At 41.9% G+C, this 17,102-nt stretch overlaps 1 protein-coding gene across 2 annotated transcripts; it reads right to left on the reverse strand.

Annotated features, from left to right (window-relative positions):
- Positions 1 to 41: 41 nt before the first annotated feature.
- arhgef38 (Rho guanine nucleotide exchange factor (GEF) 38) lies at positions 42 to 14,371 on the reverse strand. 2 transcript variants are annotated; one of them, XM_068727688.1, is made up of 14 exons: positions 14,002 to 14,371; positions 9,467 to 9,651; positions 8,587 to 8,704; positions 8,344 to 8,491; positions 8,214 to 8,231; positions 7,849 to 8,048; positions 7,599 to 7,732; positions 7,265 to 7,369; positions 7,048 to 7,167; positions 4,181 to 4,555; positions 3,958 to 4,095; positions 3,243 to 3,444; positions 1,513 to 1,820; positions 42 to 711 (listed from the first exon to the last, which is right to left on the reverse strand). In XM_068727688.1, exons 1-14 carry the CDS (start codon positions 14,216 to 14,218, stop codon positions 529 to 531), a joined length of 2,451 nt encoding a protein of 816 aa, XP_068583789.1. In that variant the 5' UTR covers positions 14,219 to 14,371; the 3' UTR covers positions 42 to 528. The 2 variants fall into 2 exon arrangements, with proteins under 2 accessions (XP_068583789.1, XP_068583790.1); XM_068727689.1 differs by lacking the exons at positions 42 to 711; positions 1,513 to 1,820; positions 3,243 to 3,444; ... (5 more) ...; positions 7,849 to 8,048; positions 8,214 to 8,231 and having other exon boundaries at positions 8,340 to 8,491.
- Positions 14,372 to 17,102: the final 2,731 nt, after the last annotated feature.

The following is a 17,102-nucleotide window of genomic DNA, read 5'->3' on the forward strand; positions in this document are numbered from 1 at the left end:
TGGTGTCCTTGAATGTGTATCATTATTTTCTGCGGGACAAATGAAGATTGGATCTCGTTTATTCATTTCGTAATTGTTAAAATATAAATGATGACATCATAGATTTCTTAATTTCACATTAAATATATACACTTCATGTATGAATCAGTTCACATAAAAAAATAACTTCATTAATAAATCACTTCATCGATATATAAACTCACCAACACTGAAGTAAAAAAAAGTGCTCAGCACAGTGCCCTGTATTTTCCTCGCATTATTTATGTTAATCACAGACTACTGGTCAAGTCCCATCGGTGAGCTCTCTTGTTATGATCTTCTGAAGGCAAAGCACATTCAACACTTTTGGTAGGAGACATTTAAGATCTAGTGTTACCTAGAAATTATACCTAGGTGCAATTTTCACTTTCACCAAGCAGAAATGTGACATGTTTTACAGTCAGGATTATTTCAATTAAGTGAGTTTGCTTGAAATGCCACAAATGGTTTGGTTTTCTGGATGTGAATGCATAAAAACAGTGCCTCTATTTATGCGTAGGACATCCTGCCAAGGTAGTTGGCGGGAACATATCCCTTCTGTCCGTTAGCCTCAGCTAACCACCAATCCTTATTGCCTCCCAGGTCACTGAACTTAAGGATGCGGACATGCTGGTACTCCTGCATGGTCAGCTCCTGGTCACAGCGTGCTTGAAATGCATACACGGCATAGAACTGTGGAAAGAGATGCAAATCAAAATGTGACAACAGTAGTAGTACGTGTTTTTTTTTTAATTGCACAATCTTAATTTGCACTGACATCATTAAATAATATTTAAGTGTATCCTCCTATACATCCAGAAGGTGGCACTGTTTATTAGCTTTCCACGTTGACAGAATGTTACCACCAGTCTTAATTTAAATTTACAATCTACTGAGCCTAATCAAACTTCATGTTTTAAGACCAATAACTGTGTCGTGTTATGATGAAGATCAGAGTCATATTGCGTAGTCATAGCAGATGAAGACATGACCACTAAGGAGGACAAAGCCTGTATAGGCAGAGTGACAGCACACTGTCATCATTTAATGTTATTCACTCCATTTCATTTCAATGCAAGCTAAACAGAGACAGTGTGCACCCACAGATTTAACAGATGGAGTCTCATATGTGAGGAGGCACTTATGGCCAGTTTAAGTTACATGGCTTGCTGAGCCGTTATTTTATTGTAATTATGAGGTTTATGTGGTGAGGTGTGTTTCAGTTTTGCCCCCTATTTTCTAGATCCCTGATACTGCTTGGTTCATTTGAAAGTGGTACACGTTTATGCACATCAGCATGCTTGAGTGAGGCTTATAGTGTTTCTGCAACTGTGGATTTTGTAAACCTCACAAAGGACATTGACTGTTCTCAAGCTCACAACCAAAGCTGGTCAAAAAAATGTTACCTGTCCCACTTGCACTGCAGTAGCTTACAATGACATCCACATGGTGATAGAACACTTCAGAAAAATACACGCAGGCCACCATACACACCTGCTGAACCTCCGTGTCCTCCAGATTTTCGGGGCTCTCTGGCTCCCCCTGCAGTCCAGAGAGGGTTGAGCCACTGTCAGTGGTGTTGAGGTTGAAGCTGCGCAAGCTGCTGCTGCCACTGCCTGACACGAACAGGCTGATGTCGTCAAAGTCCTCATCCACCATGGCAGGCGTCTGCGGCTGCTGCTGCGGCTGCTGCTGCGGCTGCTGCTGCTGCTGCTGCTCTTTTGCCATCTGGCCTTTCCGCTGGGAGTCCCTCAGAGGGTTGTACTGCTTCAGGAATGTGGAGTAGACATAGCCCTGTGCACCTAACAGTGACACAAAGGGGCAGTTTGTCAAGATGCCTGACCTTTCTGGGTTCATTTTAAAGGGTTAGTTCAGTCAAATTGAAACAAATAAATTCTCACTTTCATCTAGTGTTATCTAGCAATGCCGATAGTTTTAAGTAGTCCAGGTTTCGAGATATGTATTTCTTAGATTTCCTCGATCAGACACATCAAACACTGAAAAATCCACACAGCATCTCTCTTCAGAAACAGTGTCCCACTTACTCTGGATAATCCACAGAACAGAACTAGTTCTTCAGTAGAAATGAGTTCCAATAAATGGTTAGGTCAGTGGATTATCCAGATTACCCAGGGGCATTTTTCATATATGTATAATTTTATTATTTAAGCATGACAATCAAAATCCCATTCACATCATAATAAAGAGGAGACAAACCTAAGAGACCGACCACAAAACCCAAAAAAACCCCGTTCTCCTTCACTCGGGTTAACTGACCCTTTAACAGCAAGGTAAATACAGGGCAAACTACACTTAATTTTCCTTTTTCCAAGTTATTTTCTTTTGTTTATCAAAAAACTGCTTCACAATTCATGTTTTTAATACAGTATATGGGACTGCATGTCTTACATTAAGGCTGTAAGCCTTTGCATTTGCTTACACAATCTTAAATCCATTTGAGTGAACCGAGGAATGTGTAAATGTGAAGAAAGCATATTCATAGTGTTTATACCAACAGAAGGATGAACAACAACTTCCTGGGAATGCTTCTAATCCCAGAGGAAAAGACAAGTCTGTGAAGAATGTACTTCCTACCAAGAAACATGCACACACTTTTTTTTCCAGAGCTCATGAAAAAAAGAACTTGTTATTGCCGAATACTGAGAGGCGTGCAAGCATCATCTCTCCGTCCTTGTTTCCCAATACCCATAGGGAGACGCTTTGTACTCTAGGCAACACTGCTTACAACACGCTGCAGTTTGTTCCAAACAAGACATTGGGATCTCAGGTGCCTGCGCAAGACGTGGAGGGGAGACGGAGACAAGCTATGGAGTTGGCCCTGTTGAGAGGCAACCATCTCCAGAGGCAGGCAAAGAGGTAGCAGCAACCATGACATCACAGGAGCCCCTGGGACTAATTCTTGTGTGCTGACTTGTTAGTGTCAGAAAGTAAAGTTTTGTGTGTCTACACAGCCCCAGTCATCAAACAGATGCAGGTATATTCACAGAGGAATGTGTATTAAAGGAGACCTATACCAAACATATACCTGCAGGTGATCTGGTGTGATAACTTAATTCACCTTTTGTGAACAGAATGTGCCAAGAGCTACCGCTGCCTCATGGGTCTTTGTACTTATGCACACACACACACACACACACACACACACACACACACACACACACACACACACACACACACACACACACACACATACACGGACTTGCCTCCAGTGTGAACGAGCCAGCGGCTGCTGCTGCCTAATGGGTCCGTGTCCTCCAGCAGGGCTACCAGCTCTCCCTCCAGCAGGCTGAGGTCCTGCTCCTGGCAGCCGTTACATTTCCTTTTCAGCTGGTACAGGCGGCTCAGTGGGTATTCTGCCAGCAGCCAGGCTCGCTGTTCCTCGGTTTGATGCTGCACCTCCGGCATCTGGAGGACACAAAGGGTGTAATTATTTGAAGTGGGTCTGGTTGTGTGGGCACATGTAGGCACATTGTTGGTTATCATTGAGATTATTCTAAGGAGGGCGGAAGGTAAAAAGCTCCCGGTGGTCGGAGAAATAGATCTGCTCACATGTCCCAGCACAAGCACACTCTCATATAAGTACTGGTGTATATGCATATGGGTCTACACCTACAGACAGAGATAAATAAGTCTCAGGGGATTGATACCTGATGGAGCTTTGGGTTTCCAAGAGCCCCAGTTAATCACAGCGCTGCCTTTGATAAGACTTATAGCTGCTCATTTTTGGTTTGGAATTGGTTAAACAAATTTAGAACTACAGGAATATGTGTGACTTTTGTTTCAACATGGAGTCAATGAGAAGTTTACAGACACATAAAGAATAAACCAGGGGTCTAACTGGTACAGATTGCAGACTATAATGTGCATTTTTTTCTCTCGATGTGAATAATCTCTTCTAGATTGTTTCCACTTTCTTACTGCTATTTTCTTGTCTCGTTGTCTCTCAAAGCTGACTTTTCGCTCCATCAACTTCTGTGCGTTGTCCTTGACAAAGGTGAGATTGTTCAGCTCATCCATGATGCTGTTCTGGACTTCAGCAATGTTTGACAATGGAGCCTGAAAAGACAAACACGACACACTTTAGCTTCAATATTGAACAGACTGAAAATGAATGAGTGTTATTTATGTGTGGGAACCTCACTGGTAGCTGCTGTATGGATGGGGCACGGAGTAGTATTTTATCCATCAGCCTTCGGAGCAGGGCCACTAGATACACCACACAGTTTGTCAGGATAGTATAGGCGGCCATGTTGAACCTCTGTAACTCTTCCACTAGCAAGGCATTGAGAGCTTCATAGTCCCTCCTGGCGGGACCGGACGGGTCTTCTGACACCAGTGAGGGCGAGGAAGAAGTGGTAGATGACGTGGATGAGGAAGAAGAAGAAGAAGAGCGCTCCAGGCGGCTGCAGTAGTCCAGCAGCTTGTCATATCGCTTCTGGATGAGCTTCTGTGGGGCTGTGAACATGCCTTGCAGGGAGGAGAGGGGGGCGAGGACCAAGCGCTCCATACTGTCTTTCTGCAGCAAAAAGTCAATGAGGCAGGCAGATGATGAATAGAGATTTCCAGTATTTCCATTAAGTATTCTCTGTACATGTTTTGTGTGTTTTTATATGAATTTTATATATAAATGGCTTGTTTTCAGAGACAGCAAAGTACGCCTTAACATTAACCAGAACTGCTACAGCTTGCTTTTCATGCAGACAAACAAGTTGTAGTGATGTTTTTCAGCCTACAGTAATACTTAAGCAGACATTACAGGCTCCGTCTATCATAGCGTGGAGCATGTAATGGGTAGTGCTAAAAATAAAGTAAAGTTTCTCTGGTGAAAATGTTGTTTCCTGAAAGTATCTATCAGTCACAGCTGTCATGTGTTCGTTATAGGAGACACAATGGATCCCCTTTCATACAAAATAAGTCTGTCTAGTTGCTTCTTAAAGTGCCAATGCCTTTGTATCTATACTTATTTTGTAAAGCTTATTACAGACTTTGGTTTGAGGCTGTGCAATACAAATAATCTTATTCAAAGGTATAATTATCTCAGAAATGGCCACAGAGAGAAGAGGGCAGGAAAGAGTAGTTACTGAGGGACCTAGTAGGAAGAATAGCGACGTCGCTTATTTTGTATGAAAGGGGATCCATTGTGTCTCCTATAACGAACACATGACAGCTGTGACTGATAGATACTTTCAGGAAACAGAACATTTTCACCAGAGAAACTTTACTTTATTTTTAGCACTACCCATTACATGCTCCACGCTATGATAGACGGAGCCTGTAATGTCTGCGGGCGTCGCTCGGGCGTCGCTCGGACTCTGCTCCGAGGGGCGTCGCTCGGACTCGGGCGACGCCCCTCGGAGCAGAGTCTGAGCGATGGCCGAGTCCAAGTGACGCCCCTCTGAGCCGAGTCCGAGGGACGGCCGAGTCCGAGCAACGCCCGAGTCCGAGCGACGCCCCTCTGAGCAGAGTCCGAGCTATGCCCGAGTCCGAGCGACGCCCGAGTCCGAGCGACACCCAAGTCCGAGCGACGCCCCTCAGAGCAGAGTCCGAGCTATGCCCGAGTCCGAGCGACGCCCCTCGGAGCAGAGTCCGAGCGACGCCCCTCGAAGCCGAGTCCGAGCGACGCCCCTCGACGCCCAAGTCCGAGCGACGCCCAAGTCCGAGCGACACCCCTCGGAGCAGAGTCCGAGCGACGCCCGAGCGACGCCCAAGTCCGAGCGACGTCCGAGCGACGCCCCTCGGAGCGACGCCTCTCTTGGGGGTATTTAAACCCTGTGTGTCCCCTGTCTCTTTGTCAGTTTGTCTGTGGTGTTATCTGTCGTGATTTCTGCTCTGCTTTGCTCCCTGGTTTTTTTTTCGACAAAGATTCCTGGTATGTCCCTGTTTTGATCCTGGCACTTCTCTGCCATGTTTCCGGTTTGGTAGTTTTGTTTTCTTGGACTTTTTAGTTATAAATGTTTTGGACTTCCCTGCTCTACAGTTAGAGTTTAACAGTTGTTTTTTGGGGGGTAATTAAAGCCACCATAATTCAACCCTCTGTTTCGCTGTCTCTCTGCATTTGGGTCCGTTCCCTATTACAGTTTTGGTCTTTAATACCTGACAGAATGAACCGACCACAAAATGGACCCAGCAGAAGAGATGTTTAAAGAGGAGCTATATGAATTAAACTATACTCTATGTATTTACGGAGAGTAGAAGCGATCTCCGGATAAGGACGTTCAGGAGGCCACACTGGCACGTTGGGTGGTGTCGGCTAAGCTATGGCTTCTGAGTTCTTTGCACCATTGGGCTAGGGATTTCCTGAATACCCCAGCTCTCCATGTCATGTTGGCGAGCCGGCTGATCCCAGTTCCGGTTTCAGCTGCCGTTTCCGAACCGCAGCGAATCCCTGATCCCCGTATCTTGTCGGCGGTCCGACTCCAGCTCCCCGTGTCTTGTCGGTGGTCCGACTCCAGCTCCCCGTGTCCTGTCGGCGGTCCGAGGCCAGCTCCCTGTGTCCTGTCGGCGGTTCGGCCGACTCCAGCTCCCCGTGTCCTGTCCCCGACGCCAAAGTCCGAGCGACGCCCCTGCGCCGCCCGATCCGGAATTGGGATCGGCTGGATCGTACGGAGAGCTGGGGTATTCAGGAAATCGCTTGCCCAATGGGGGCAAATAACTCAGAAGAGGCTTAGCCGACACCTCTCAACGCACGAGTAAGTGTGGCCTCCTGAACGTCCCCATCCGGAGATCGCCTCCACTCTCCGTAAATACAAAGGAGAGTATAGTTTAATTCATATATCTCCTCTTCAAACATCCCTTCTGCTGGGTCCATTTTGTGGACTTTTTTTGTTGTAAATTGTTTGGACTTCCCTGCTCAACAGTTTGTTTTTGTTTTTTGTTTGTTTTTTGGGTAATTAAAGCCACTTCAACCCTCTGTTTCACTGCGTCTCTCTGCATTTGGGTCCGTCCCCTATTACCGTTTTATTCTTTAAAACCTAACGTTGTTGTAAAGGGAAAAAAGCCATATCGTACATAGTGCTTATAGGGGTCATTTCCATTATTATCTGAAGAGCCATTTGTGTGATTTTTGTTCGGATCCTTGATGATGTCCTCCATGTCCTGGACATTCTGAACAGCTACAGACACCATCTCCTGCAGAGCAGACATCAAGGGAAAAAAGTCTTTGAAAGTGAATAGAATATTTCAAACCATTAAAACACACGCTTTGCAGTAGGACATGCTAACCTACCTGAATGTGTTGCAGGTAACATTGAACGTTCTTGGCCAGCTGCCTCACAGCCTTCTCCAGACTCCTGAACAGCTTCTCCTCTCTATCAAATATTTCATCTCTCACCTACAGACAGAAGAGTTTAAACATGCTTAAATAAATAGTAGCTAAATACCTAAAATGCATCTACCTTACGCTACTAATAACAGCATAAAAGCAATAATTTGTATATCAATAACATACCTTTAGGCTAGAACATTTTATTTAAAGTGTCATGTCAACAAGCCTCATAACCTTTTTTCCATGTACTCATTTTTAAAACTCTTTTCTTTTCTTTTTTGCCATAGTATTTTACCTGTGGTTCAACTCCTGTGAGGATCTTGAGATAGCCAGCAAACCTGTCGCCTTTCTTCCGTATAGAGTGGATGTTGAACTTGTGTAGTTTGCCCCTCAGTGTGCCTTCATCCTCCAACCTCTTATACTTCATAACTGAGAATTAAAAAAAATTGAAATGAAAGATAACCTACAAAGAACTAACTTTGTTGTCACAAATTTGAAAAATAGACCATGACAGAACATGTGTGTCACTGTAAATGAAACATCACCTATATCTTTACGTCTCTTGAACTCGTTGATGTTAACATTGATGATCTTGGCAGCAGTGAACGCCTCGTGCAGCGGGTGATGGTCAGGGTGGTCTTCAGGTGTGGCATGCCACAACTCCCCGAGCAGCAAAGGGTACTTCATGATCCTCTGGACTGGTTTGATGAGCAGTGAACCCATGTTCAGCAAATTGGGTTTCCCTCTGTGGGATTAAATGTATTATACAGAAAACGATTATTGACATGCATTGCATAACAAAAACATAGCAACAACTGCTAATTCAACGCAATAACCAAGCTCTATATGTTATAATTTATCTAATGTATAATTCATTTTGAATACCAATTTATCAATGAAGGATACTCACTCTTTGTCGTAGATTTTCCTGTAATTACAGAGACAAAGAAACAGTCACCAATAAAATAAAAACATTAAGAATATCAGGAAAGTTATAAGATAAGAATATGAGAACAAAATATTTGAAAGACGTGACTTACTTCAGAGCTAATATACATGTGGTGAAATGTTGCTTTATTTCTTCGTCTTTCTCATAGGATTTGAGTGACATGTTGGCATCATCATGATGGTAACAATAAACCTTATATACATCTTCTAAAGCTGCCTTCGCCTGGATGAATATATCTCCTTCAATTAAAAATAGGACATGCGATCAGGACATAAACCAGAGCAGTAAAAGTTAACAAAGGTTCAAGTCAGGGAAGTAGTCAAAATGGCATTACCTATGACAACTGCCTCTGGATCAGGGTCAGCTATGGCCTCATGCAGTCTGTGAAGGAGTGTTGCAGAAACTTCACACACTGTCTCTGTGTTGGTGAACAACCTGTCTACATCCACAACCTGATGAAGGACAAGGAAATTAAATATTCCATGGAAATTAATTTTTCTGTCAAAATGTTAACCAGAATCACTGCATAAATAAGCCGCCATTTATATTAAATATATATGGAATATTCCAATGCTGATTCATGTGGTACATAATGTTTGTATCTCATGTTTCTCTCTATTGACCAAAGCTGCTGTGTTACCTACAGCCAATATGATCACATACTTCACACAAATGTTTGATAAGGGGGTGATTATTACTCATATATCATGACGCTCTGGCAAGCAAGACAGGAAGTGAGAAGAAAAACAAAAAAAATCTAAGAGGCATATAGATAATATTGTCTAAATGAAATGACTCTCCAGCAGAGAGCACACTATACTACTATCAAAGACTAAAGTCCACTCAAAAGGATTTTGAACTGTAGTTTCTGTGTGAAAAACGGAGAGATATCCACTCCACCTTTTTTTTTCTCTTGATTTTACCAATAGAACTTGAGAAAGGAGCATGCCACAGTAATTGTACGTGCCCTTGTTCGTTTATGCAAAGGAAGCTGAAGTTAAAATAGCTGCTGCTAGCTTTAGATATGCATGCTATTTATAGTTTTAGCAAGGAATATGATTCCTTAACCAATCATTTAAAAATGTTTACGGCTCAAATTGTATCTCAACAAAATGTCACCATTAAATAACAACAACACTATTGTAGCATGTGTAAACGTTGGTGGAGTTAATACCACATTAGGCCTCCAAGATTTCAGCATGTAAAGCATGTACCTGTAGATTCCGTAGAGGCTGGACCACCTCTCTGATGCACAGCTCCAGGTCTGTGAGGAAGTCCTTTTCAGTCTGCACGAGCTCCTGAATGACCTTTGCCCTGCGGCTCATCTTCCTGACACGGACCTCCTCCGGGTCCAGTGCTGGAGAGGAGGGTGTGGACAGGTCGTGTGGTGTCATTTTCTCTGGGAAAAGTTGACATAAGATTTGTATAAAATACGTTACGTGGCTGGCCAGTCACATTCTTGTGTACTATGACAGCATCTGGCCCAATGAGTCATAAGGGTCGTATAAGGACGAAGAAAATTGGTGATATTGTGAGCATAAACCTACATGCTGCTGTAAATCTGCAATTTCCCCCAAAAAACTATGTGTTTGCCAACATTTCAAGCCATCTGTGTGCATTATCTAAAATGCGGGTAAACACCCTCCCCCTGTGGGCTGTGCATGCTTGGAAAAACCAACATCTCTTCTAAAACATCGGCTTGTCGCCTGAGCACCCATCAGTATTTCACGGTGATATAATTATTTTGACTCCAGCGCCAAAAGGCCTCACTTAACATGCCAGTCAGGCTCACTCCTCTTTTTTTATTGCCCCGCTGTCTAATCAGTGTGTGGCTGCTCTGAGCTTTGCATGGCAGGCAGGAGTGTCTGTTCAGGGAAGAGAGATGCTTCCTTGCTGCCTAATCGACGCCACACACCACTTCCTTCTCGGGGGGGGGGGGGGGGGGGGGGGGGCTGCGAGGCTTGTGTCAGGTTACAGAACTAATCGTGCCGCTGATGTAATGCGTCGTTGTGCTCAGGCATTCCATCTGCTCAGACTGGGAGTTTGTGGGGGGGAGAGTGGCAGACAATGATGAACACACACCTACATATGCAAGGACACACACACCCACACTGATTCACACAGAAATGCATACACACAGTCATGCATGCACACACACACACACACACACACACACACACACACACACACACACACACACACACACACACACACACACACAAATTTACTACACCCACTTCAGCTTACTCATTTCACACACATATGCACATATACAGCATACAATTTGACATAAGAAGTTTAACTTAGTGTAGATACTATTACCAAGACCGTTACAGTATATTTTATTCACTGTTTGCAAAATATTTTTTATGCCATATTAGCTGTCTGGGTAATGATTAATCCAGGTACACCCTTTGTATTCACACCTTGTATGTGCTCTCATTAGTTTGATTCTGGGTTTGGACCAGATCTCTTTTTTTTGGACACGATAAGTAAAGTAGACAAGAAAATGAGGAAGTTCGCACAGTCAAAGAAAACAAGTAGGGCAGGTGTAGGGACATTCTTTTTTTCCCCCTTTGTTTCCTTATGATTTCATTAAAAATAATATTTTATTCATTTTGTTGGAGGCAACAGGAAGTTGCAGATACTATGAATGACAGAGTAGCTGTTGGGGAAAGGTACAGTAACTAGTGGCTGAAGCTGAGTGAGTAGAATGGCTCATGTGTCTCTGGCCAGTGGGCAGTACTTTCTCATGAATGCTAACACTGTACAGATTGCATTCACACCTGGCTAACTCCTTCTGAGATCTGATCACATTCTGCTTGCAGCACTGCATACAGTGACACCTTACATTTGTCTTTTTTCCCCCTTGAGATACATGAATTCACCTGCAGAGGTAAATAATCCCCTCTCTGAAAATCTCAACGAAAACAGAACATTATAAATTTCACAAAGATTATATTCATTTGAGAAAACATCCTTTTAGTACTTGATTTAAATGCTTATTGTACAGTGTACCAGTTGAAGCTGCTACACTCTCCTCCCCACATTTCATCTCCTCTGAATGATTGCAGACAATGTAACAGCTGAAATAGATCATTAAATCCCATCTCTTCTATGGTAAACTCAGTGTACACAACACACAAAGAAAACTGAATTGTGAACTCATACACCTTTTCCTCCAGTAGTTATTAATTAACTAATAAGGCTTCAAGAAATAGTCAAGGTCATCTGTTGTATTAGTCCAATGAAGCTTTGAAATAAATCCCTGATAAATAATACATATATAAACATGGATATAGATATATATCTATATCCACGTTTTATTGCAACAAACAAACTGTTTTACTGGTGGAAATGTTATATAATATAAGTATCACATTCATGTTTCGGCAGTATCATGAAGTGCCACGTGTCTACATTGGCTTTCAGGGTGAAAAGAGACCCCAGAAACACTGAAAACCTCCACCCGGGAGAAAAATCCTCTTAATGGAAGATTAACATTCTATTTTCAATCTGGTTTTTAGCCCTTTTCATAGATCATTACCTTTTACTCCAACATATTCTTGCCACTCTACAAAGTCTTAATAACATAAGTGACATAAAGATTCTTTTAAAAGCACTTTCAATTCTGTGTGAAAGTTGTACCTTTCACAACTGGCCTTGAAAAAAATATCCTGCAATAACACATTCACAATGAAATAAAAAGTTAAATGTATTGTAGCCTATCTAGACTCAGCAGATCTGTGCTGACTTCTGCTTTTTGACAGCATTATGTTTGGTGAGGTATGGTTGCCGACACAGGAGTTCCCATGAAAGTGGATACAAGGCTTTTCACTGTTCAGCCCATTGAATGTAATCCAATAGACGGCCCAAGAACAGAATACAAGGCATGGTGTATCACGTATCGCCAGTAAGAAAAATGACACGCCTGACTGTGCCACACAGCAAAGTGCACAATGGGAAATCTATCACGGAGAATGCTGAAAATATATTTTAGATAAAGTACATTGAAATTGAAGAAAGCCTGAAATTGTCTACACAAACGATTCATCAAAAATAATTATTTTAAAGAAAGTTGGACATTTATCTTATTAAGTGTGTTAACATGAAAAAAATGCATATACGGAAAAGGTGACGCACACACTCGCACACACAGAGTGAGAAAGAGTTCAGTCCTCATACAATACAAACCCACGTCAAAGTAACCTGCTCCATGCGGGATTTTCAGATAAATACACATGAATATTTAGTTCAGTACTGTCAGGTCATGTGAATTTTGCGCTGGTAAATCATTGTCAGACCTATTAGATTTAGTTACTGTAAATAATTAGACATGGTGATGTCATGTTGCCATGGTTCTGTGACTTGCCCAACCTGTCTGACAAGCAGATGTGACTGGCTGCTCGACAGCAACTCACATGTTTCCTCTTTCAGTGAAGTCATCGTTCTGTCAATATTTGCGATGGCAATACCACTGTAAATATGTAATGCAGCTTGTCAGGTGTGAAGCTAATGTCAAGTAGGGCGGGTGATTGGTTTACTGAAAACACCCCCAATGTTATTTCACAACCCTGCCTGCCATTATGCAGGTTGGTCAAAAAAAAACAACAGAAAGTGCAAAGAAGAGAGTGTCTCCATTTCATGTAAACAGAGCAGATGCTGATAAGGCAAGTGTGTGTGTGTGTGTGTGTGTGTGTGTGTGTGTGTGTGTGTGTGTATGTTTGTGCGTGTGAAAGCTATCTTATCAGAACAACACCAAGTGAGAGGTAGGTTATATGCTATTTTAAACAAGGTGCCACTAATCATTTTGACATGTGATGTGTATTGTTCACCGGAAAGGAATCCTAGAAACAAGTGGCACAGGAAAGCCTACATACTTATGCTGATCATTAATAGTAACCCCCTGATGACACAATGATGTCAGTCATTTTGCCTGAAGTGCAGCATTCCCAGTCACTGAGCGCACTCTTAGGACAGGTGAGGCCAGTTTTTTATGAAATGTGGACATGTGTGTGTCAGTGAAAAGATTAGGTCAGCAGTTGTGATGAGGAAACACACAGCTGGGTTATTATTCCTACTAGTTCTTACCTCAATCAATACAAATTGTTTTATTGTATTCAATGTTAACAGAGCTGTAAGACCAATCGTCAGACGTCACTTGGAAGTTGTTCGATTAAACTTGGTAATAAACATTAATCTGAACATACGTCCTCGCGCGTCACTGCTGTCGATAGGTCTTGTTTACTAGCTGGTCTGGAACACTTTTAAAGCCACTCCTCTGTGCCCGAGTTTGGAGCACAGTTTGCATATGTGGCTGCATCCCTGTGGGAGTATCTCCTGCTCAACACATAGTAACACAACAGGTGCCCTGTATCCAGAGCTATAGAGCAGTGCCTAATTTATGTCCATCGCTGACACAGTTGTGCGCTGGGATGATTGAATAAATGTATGCATGAAGGGGTTTTTTGTACCGTCTATACCTGTATGTTGCCATATCTGTATGTTTCTCTAAATTGCTGTTAAAGCAAATACCCCTTGATGTGTATGTGTGTGTTGAATGTTTGCCCTTAAGCCATATATGCTGCTCTTAAAGTCTATCTATAATGGACACATTTGTCTAAAAGTTCTCTAAAGTATGTTATCAACAAGTTTGCAAAGTAAAGAGTATTCCCACTGAGTGTTTGTTCACGTGTGTATAGATTGTTGCTATAGTTTTGACCCCCAGGGAGATCATTAGGTGGTGTACCTTTAAGTTTAGCGCTGTACTCCGTCTTGTCAGACTGACTCCTCCTCACCAGCGTCCCGAGGATGATGTCACCTTTGACCGAGTCCTCGGCCACAATAGTGTCCGTCTTTCTCCTCTCCAGGTAACGCAGGAACACAGGCCGGTTCCTCCTCTTTATCACTTTCTCCTTCTCTTTTTCCTTCTCCTTCTCACCCCCGCTGGCCGCAGTGGGTTCCATGGTGAGGCCTTCAGCTCCCTTTCAGAGCAGTCAAGGAGAAAAGAAGGGGAAGGGAGAGGGACAGGAAGGGGTGAGAAAGAAACAGAGGGAGAGAGAGACAGAGAGAAAGAGAGAGAGAGGGAGAGGGACAGCCTGGGAAGTGCAACAGGTGCAGTGTTCACTGACTGCACTGACTATCAGCTCTGCAAAGGTAATATAGCTCCTCCCTGCCTACCTGTCATGAGAGCCATGTGGCCACACCTCTCCACTGCTGTGCTAGGCTTCTTCCCTCTTCTGCTACACTATGAACCATCCAGACCTCTCAGGTCGTCTGGGACAGGTCTGCATACTGTCCCCAGAGTGAAAACATGGAGAAGCAGCATTTAGTTTCAATGCACCATATATCTGGAATGAACTCCCAGAAAACTGGATTTCAGGTGCAACTCTCACTCCCATTAAACCAAGGCTGAAGACTTTTCTGTTTGCTGTTGCCTTTTATTAACCTTTTAAAAACGAGGCTTATTTGCAGGCCTCAGCTCGAAAAAAGATAAGAAATACCTAATTGAGTGTAGAATTAAATAAATGATTGATGATAAATGATTACAATGCATTGTTACTTTTATTTTTGTCTTATTCTATATTAGCTTGTTTTTTTCTATTCTCTTGGGTTTTTAATGACTGTTTTTAATTGTATTTAAATGTCATTTTATAATGTGATTCTTTTGCATTTTGTCTTTTGATTTTTTTATGTTAAGCTTTTTTAATTGCCTTGCTGCTGAAATGTTCTATATAAATACACTTGGCTTGCCCTCAGAGCATCATATTCATTCAGGGAGGTTTGAGGACAGAGCAATTGACCAGCTACAGTCTTATTTTACTAAAACTAAATGTCCTCAAAATAAAATGCATGTGATACCTCACAGAGACACTAACAATATTAGAAAACTAAGTATTTATGTAAATGGCCAGGGGGCTGTAAATCCTGTAAATCATACTTGCCATTACAGAGACACAATGAATAAGTGAATTCCAAATCAAGTCAGTTGAACATTTCATTTCCACTCTACTCTACTTTAATTGTAGGAAAAAGAAAATGGAGTGAATAAAACAACCTCAACTTACACAAGCTATATTGCTGCAGCAGCTGCATTACACTAAACGTTTCACATCACTATTGTACTTCAGCAAAAGTGCAAAGAATGTTCAAGGACATGAAGCTGCTACACTGTATCTGTGTTGACTAATTGCTGTGTCAGGTTTGGGGTTTTTAGTGGTCTTGAAACAACAGTTTGTCAAACTGTAATAATCACGTTGTCATATTACTACACAAGGTATTTTTTTAAGTCTTTGTTTCCCTATAAAAACCTATACATTTACACTCATAAAATGTCATATCTGGTTAGACAGGTAATTCATCAACACACAATGATTTCTGGTCATATAACCAGATACTGCGTTCCTTGTCAGAACAATGAATGGATGCATTTCCTCCCCATTGAAACCACAGGTAATGAGCACACCCATTGTGTTTTCAGATCACTGTGCAGTGTGCTCATAGCACACCTGTTTAACTTCAATTAGACTATTAAACACATATGGCTCTCAACTAGCAGGTCATCAACATAAGACTATATCTCACACTACATTGTCATCGTCATCAGTGTGTAAGAAAAACTCAAGAATTAAACAAATGTCAATGTTAGCATTATTATGTAACAAAGTGGACTTGGTAAACCATGCTGAACAATCACATAGTCTATACAAACATGCAAGTGAGTAAACAACGTTACATCATAAGCACTGTCAGTGTGGCCATATTAATTGTTTTGCCCTGAAGGAGCTCATGTGACATAGTGTCCCTCAGGGAGTGGCTTTTCTTGACCTGCTCAAAGAGAGACGTGTACTCTCTCTCACACATGAGGCAAACAAATGTCAGACTCAAATAAGTCATTAAACTTATACTGCCCACAGAATAAAATTCTGCTTCTATGAACTACTTTTTATTTAACAACTAATCTGATGATTATTTAACATATATTGACAATTAATTCTTTCTCCCAGAGAATGATTGCTTCTTTCTTGTCAATTGACTGAAATCAGGTGCTGATTAATTTCATGTTAATCAACTAATCAATTAGTTCCACATGATGGTTTTCCAATTTTTTTCCATTGTACTTCAAATTACAAACTTTACAACACAGTCCCAAAAATGCATGTATGAAATATAGTCAAACAGAGATAAATTGTCCTTATTGTAAGCTGCTGTTTCAGAATGATTATGACTACCAACAGTATATGTTTTCAGCCAACAAACAAACATGCTAAAAGAAACAAAAGCTAACAGGACCTGTGTTTGTTTGGGGAGACAAAATAACAAAAAGATCCTTATTTTGTCAGCAGCAGCCGGGTGAAGTATAGCTGCAAGAGTGAGCCAGGTGAGTGGATAGGGAAAGGGAAAAATAAAAACACACTCATGCCTGAAACTGTGTCTTTTACAGCCACAGACTTTTACTGCTGGCCACTTGGGCGCCATCGCTGGTAGAGTCATGGTTGAGTGCTTTGCTTACGGACACAGAAATTGAAGGAAGGAACGCTCTTCTCATTTGGCTCTCCATCCAGATTTTCCAAATCAGTACAGAGATTATAAACTGATCAAATACATTTTAGTATTAAGCACATTACATTCACAAAAGAAAAAGAAAAATCTGTTAATTGAAACACATAAACTGAAACACATTGAATGAATGGGGTTTTGTGCTCAATCAAAACAGTTTGGCAAAAGCATCAAAAGCAAGCAACTTTTTATGGCTGCCATCAAGGTTACTGGATGTTTGTTTAGGACACAATGGATACATATGGACTTTGATCTCATGATGTATTGTGCAGATAACCACTAAATCCATTA

Source organism: Cebidichthys violaceus, unplaced genomic scaffold, assembly GCF_023349555.1.
Source record: "Cebidichthys violaceus isolate CVI_PGR_0920_01 unplaced genomic scaffold, fCebVio1.0.p SCAF_4, whole genome shotgun sequence".
NCBI classification, from domain to species: Eukaryota; Metazoa; Chordata; class Actinopteri; order Perciformes; family Stichaeidae; genus Cebidichthys; species Cebidichthys violaceus.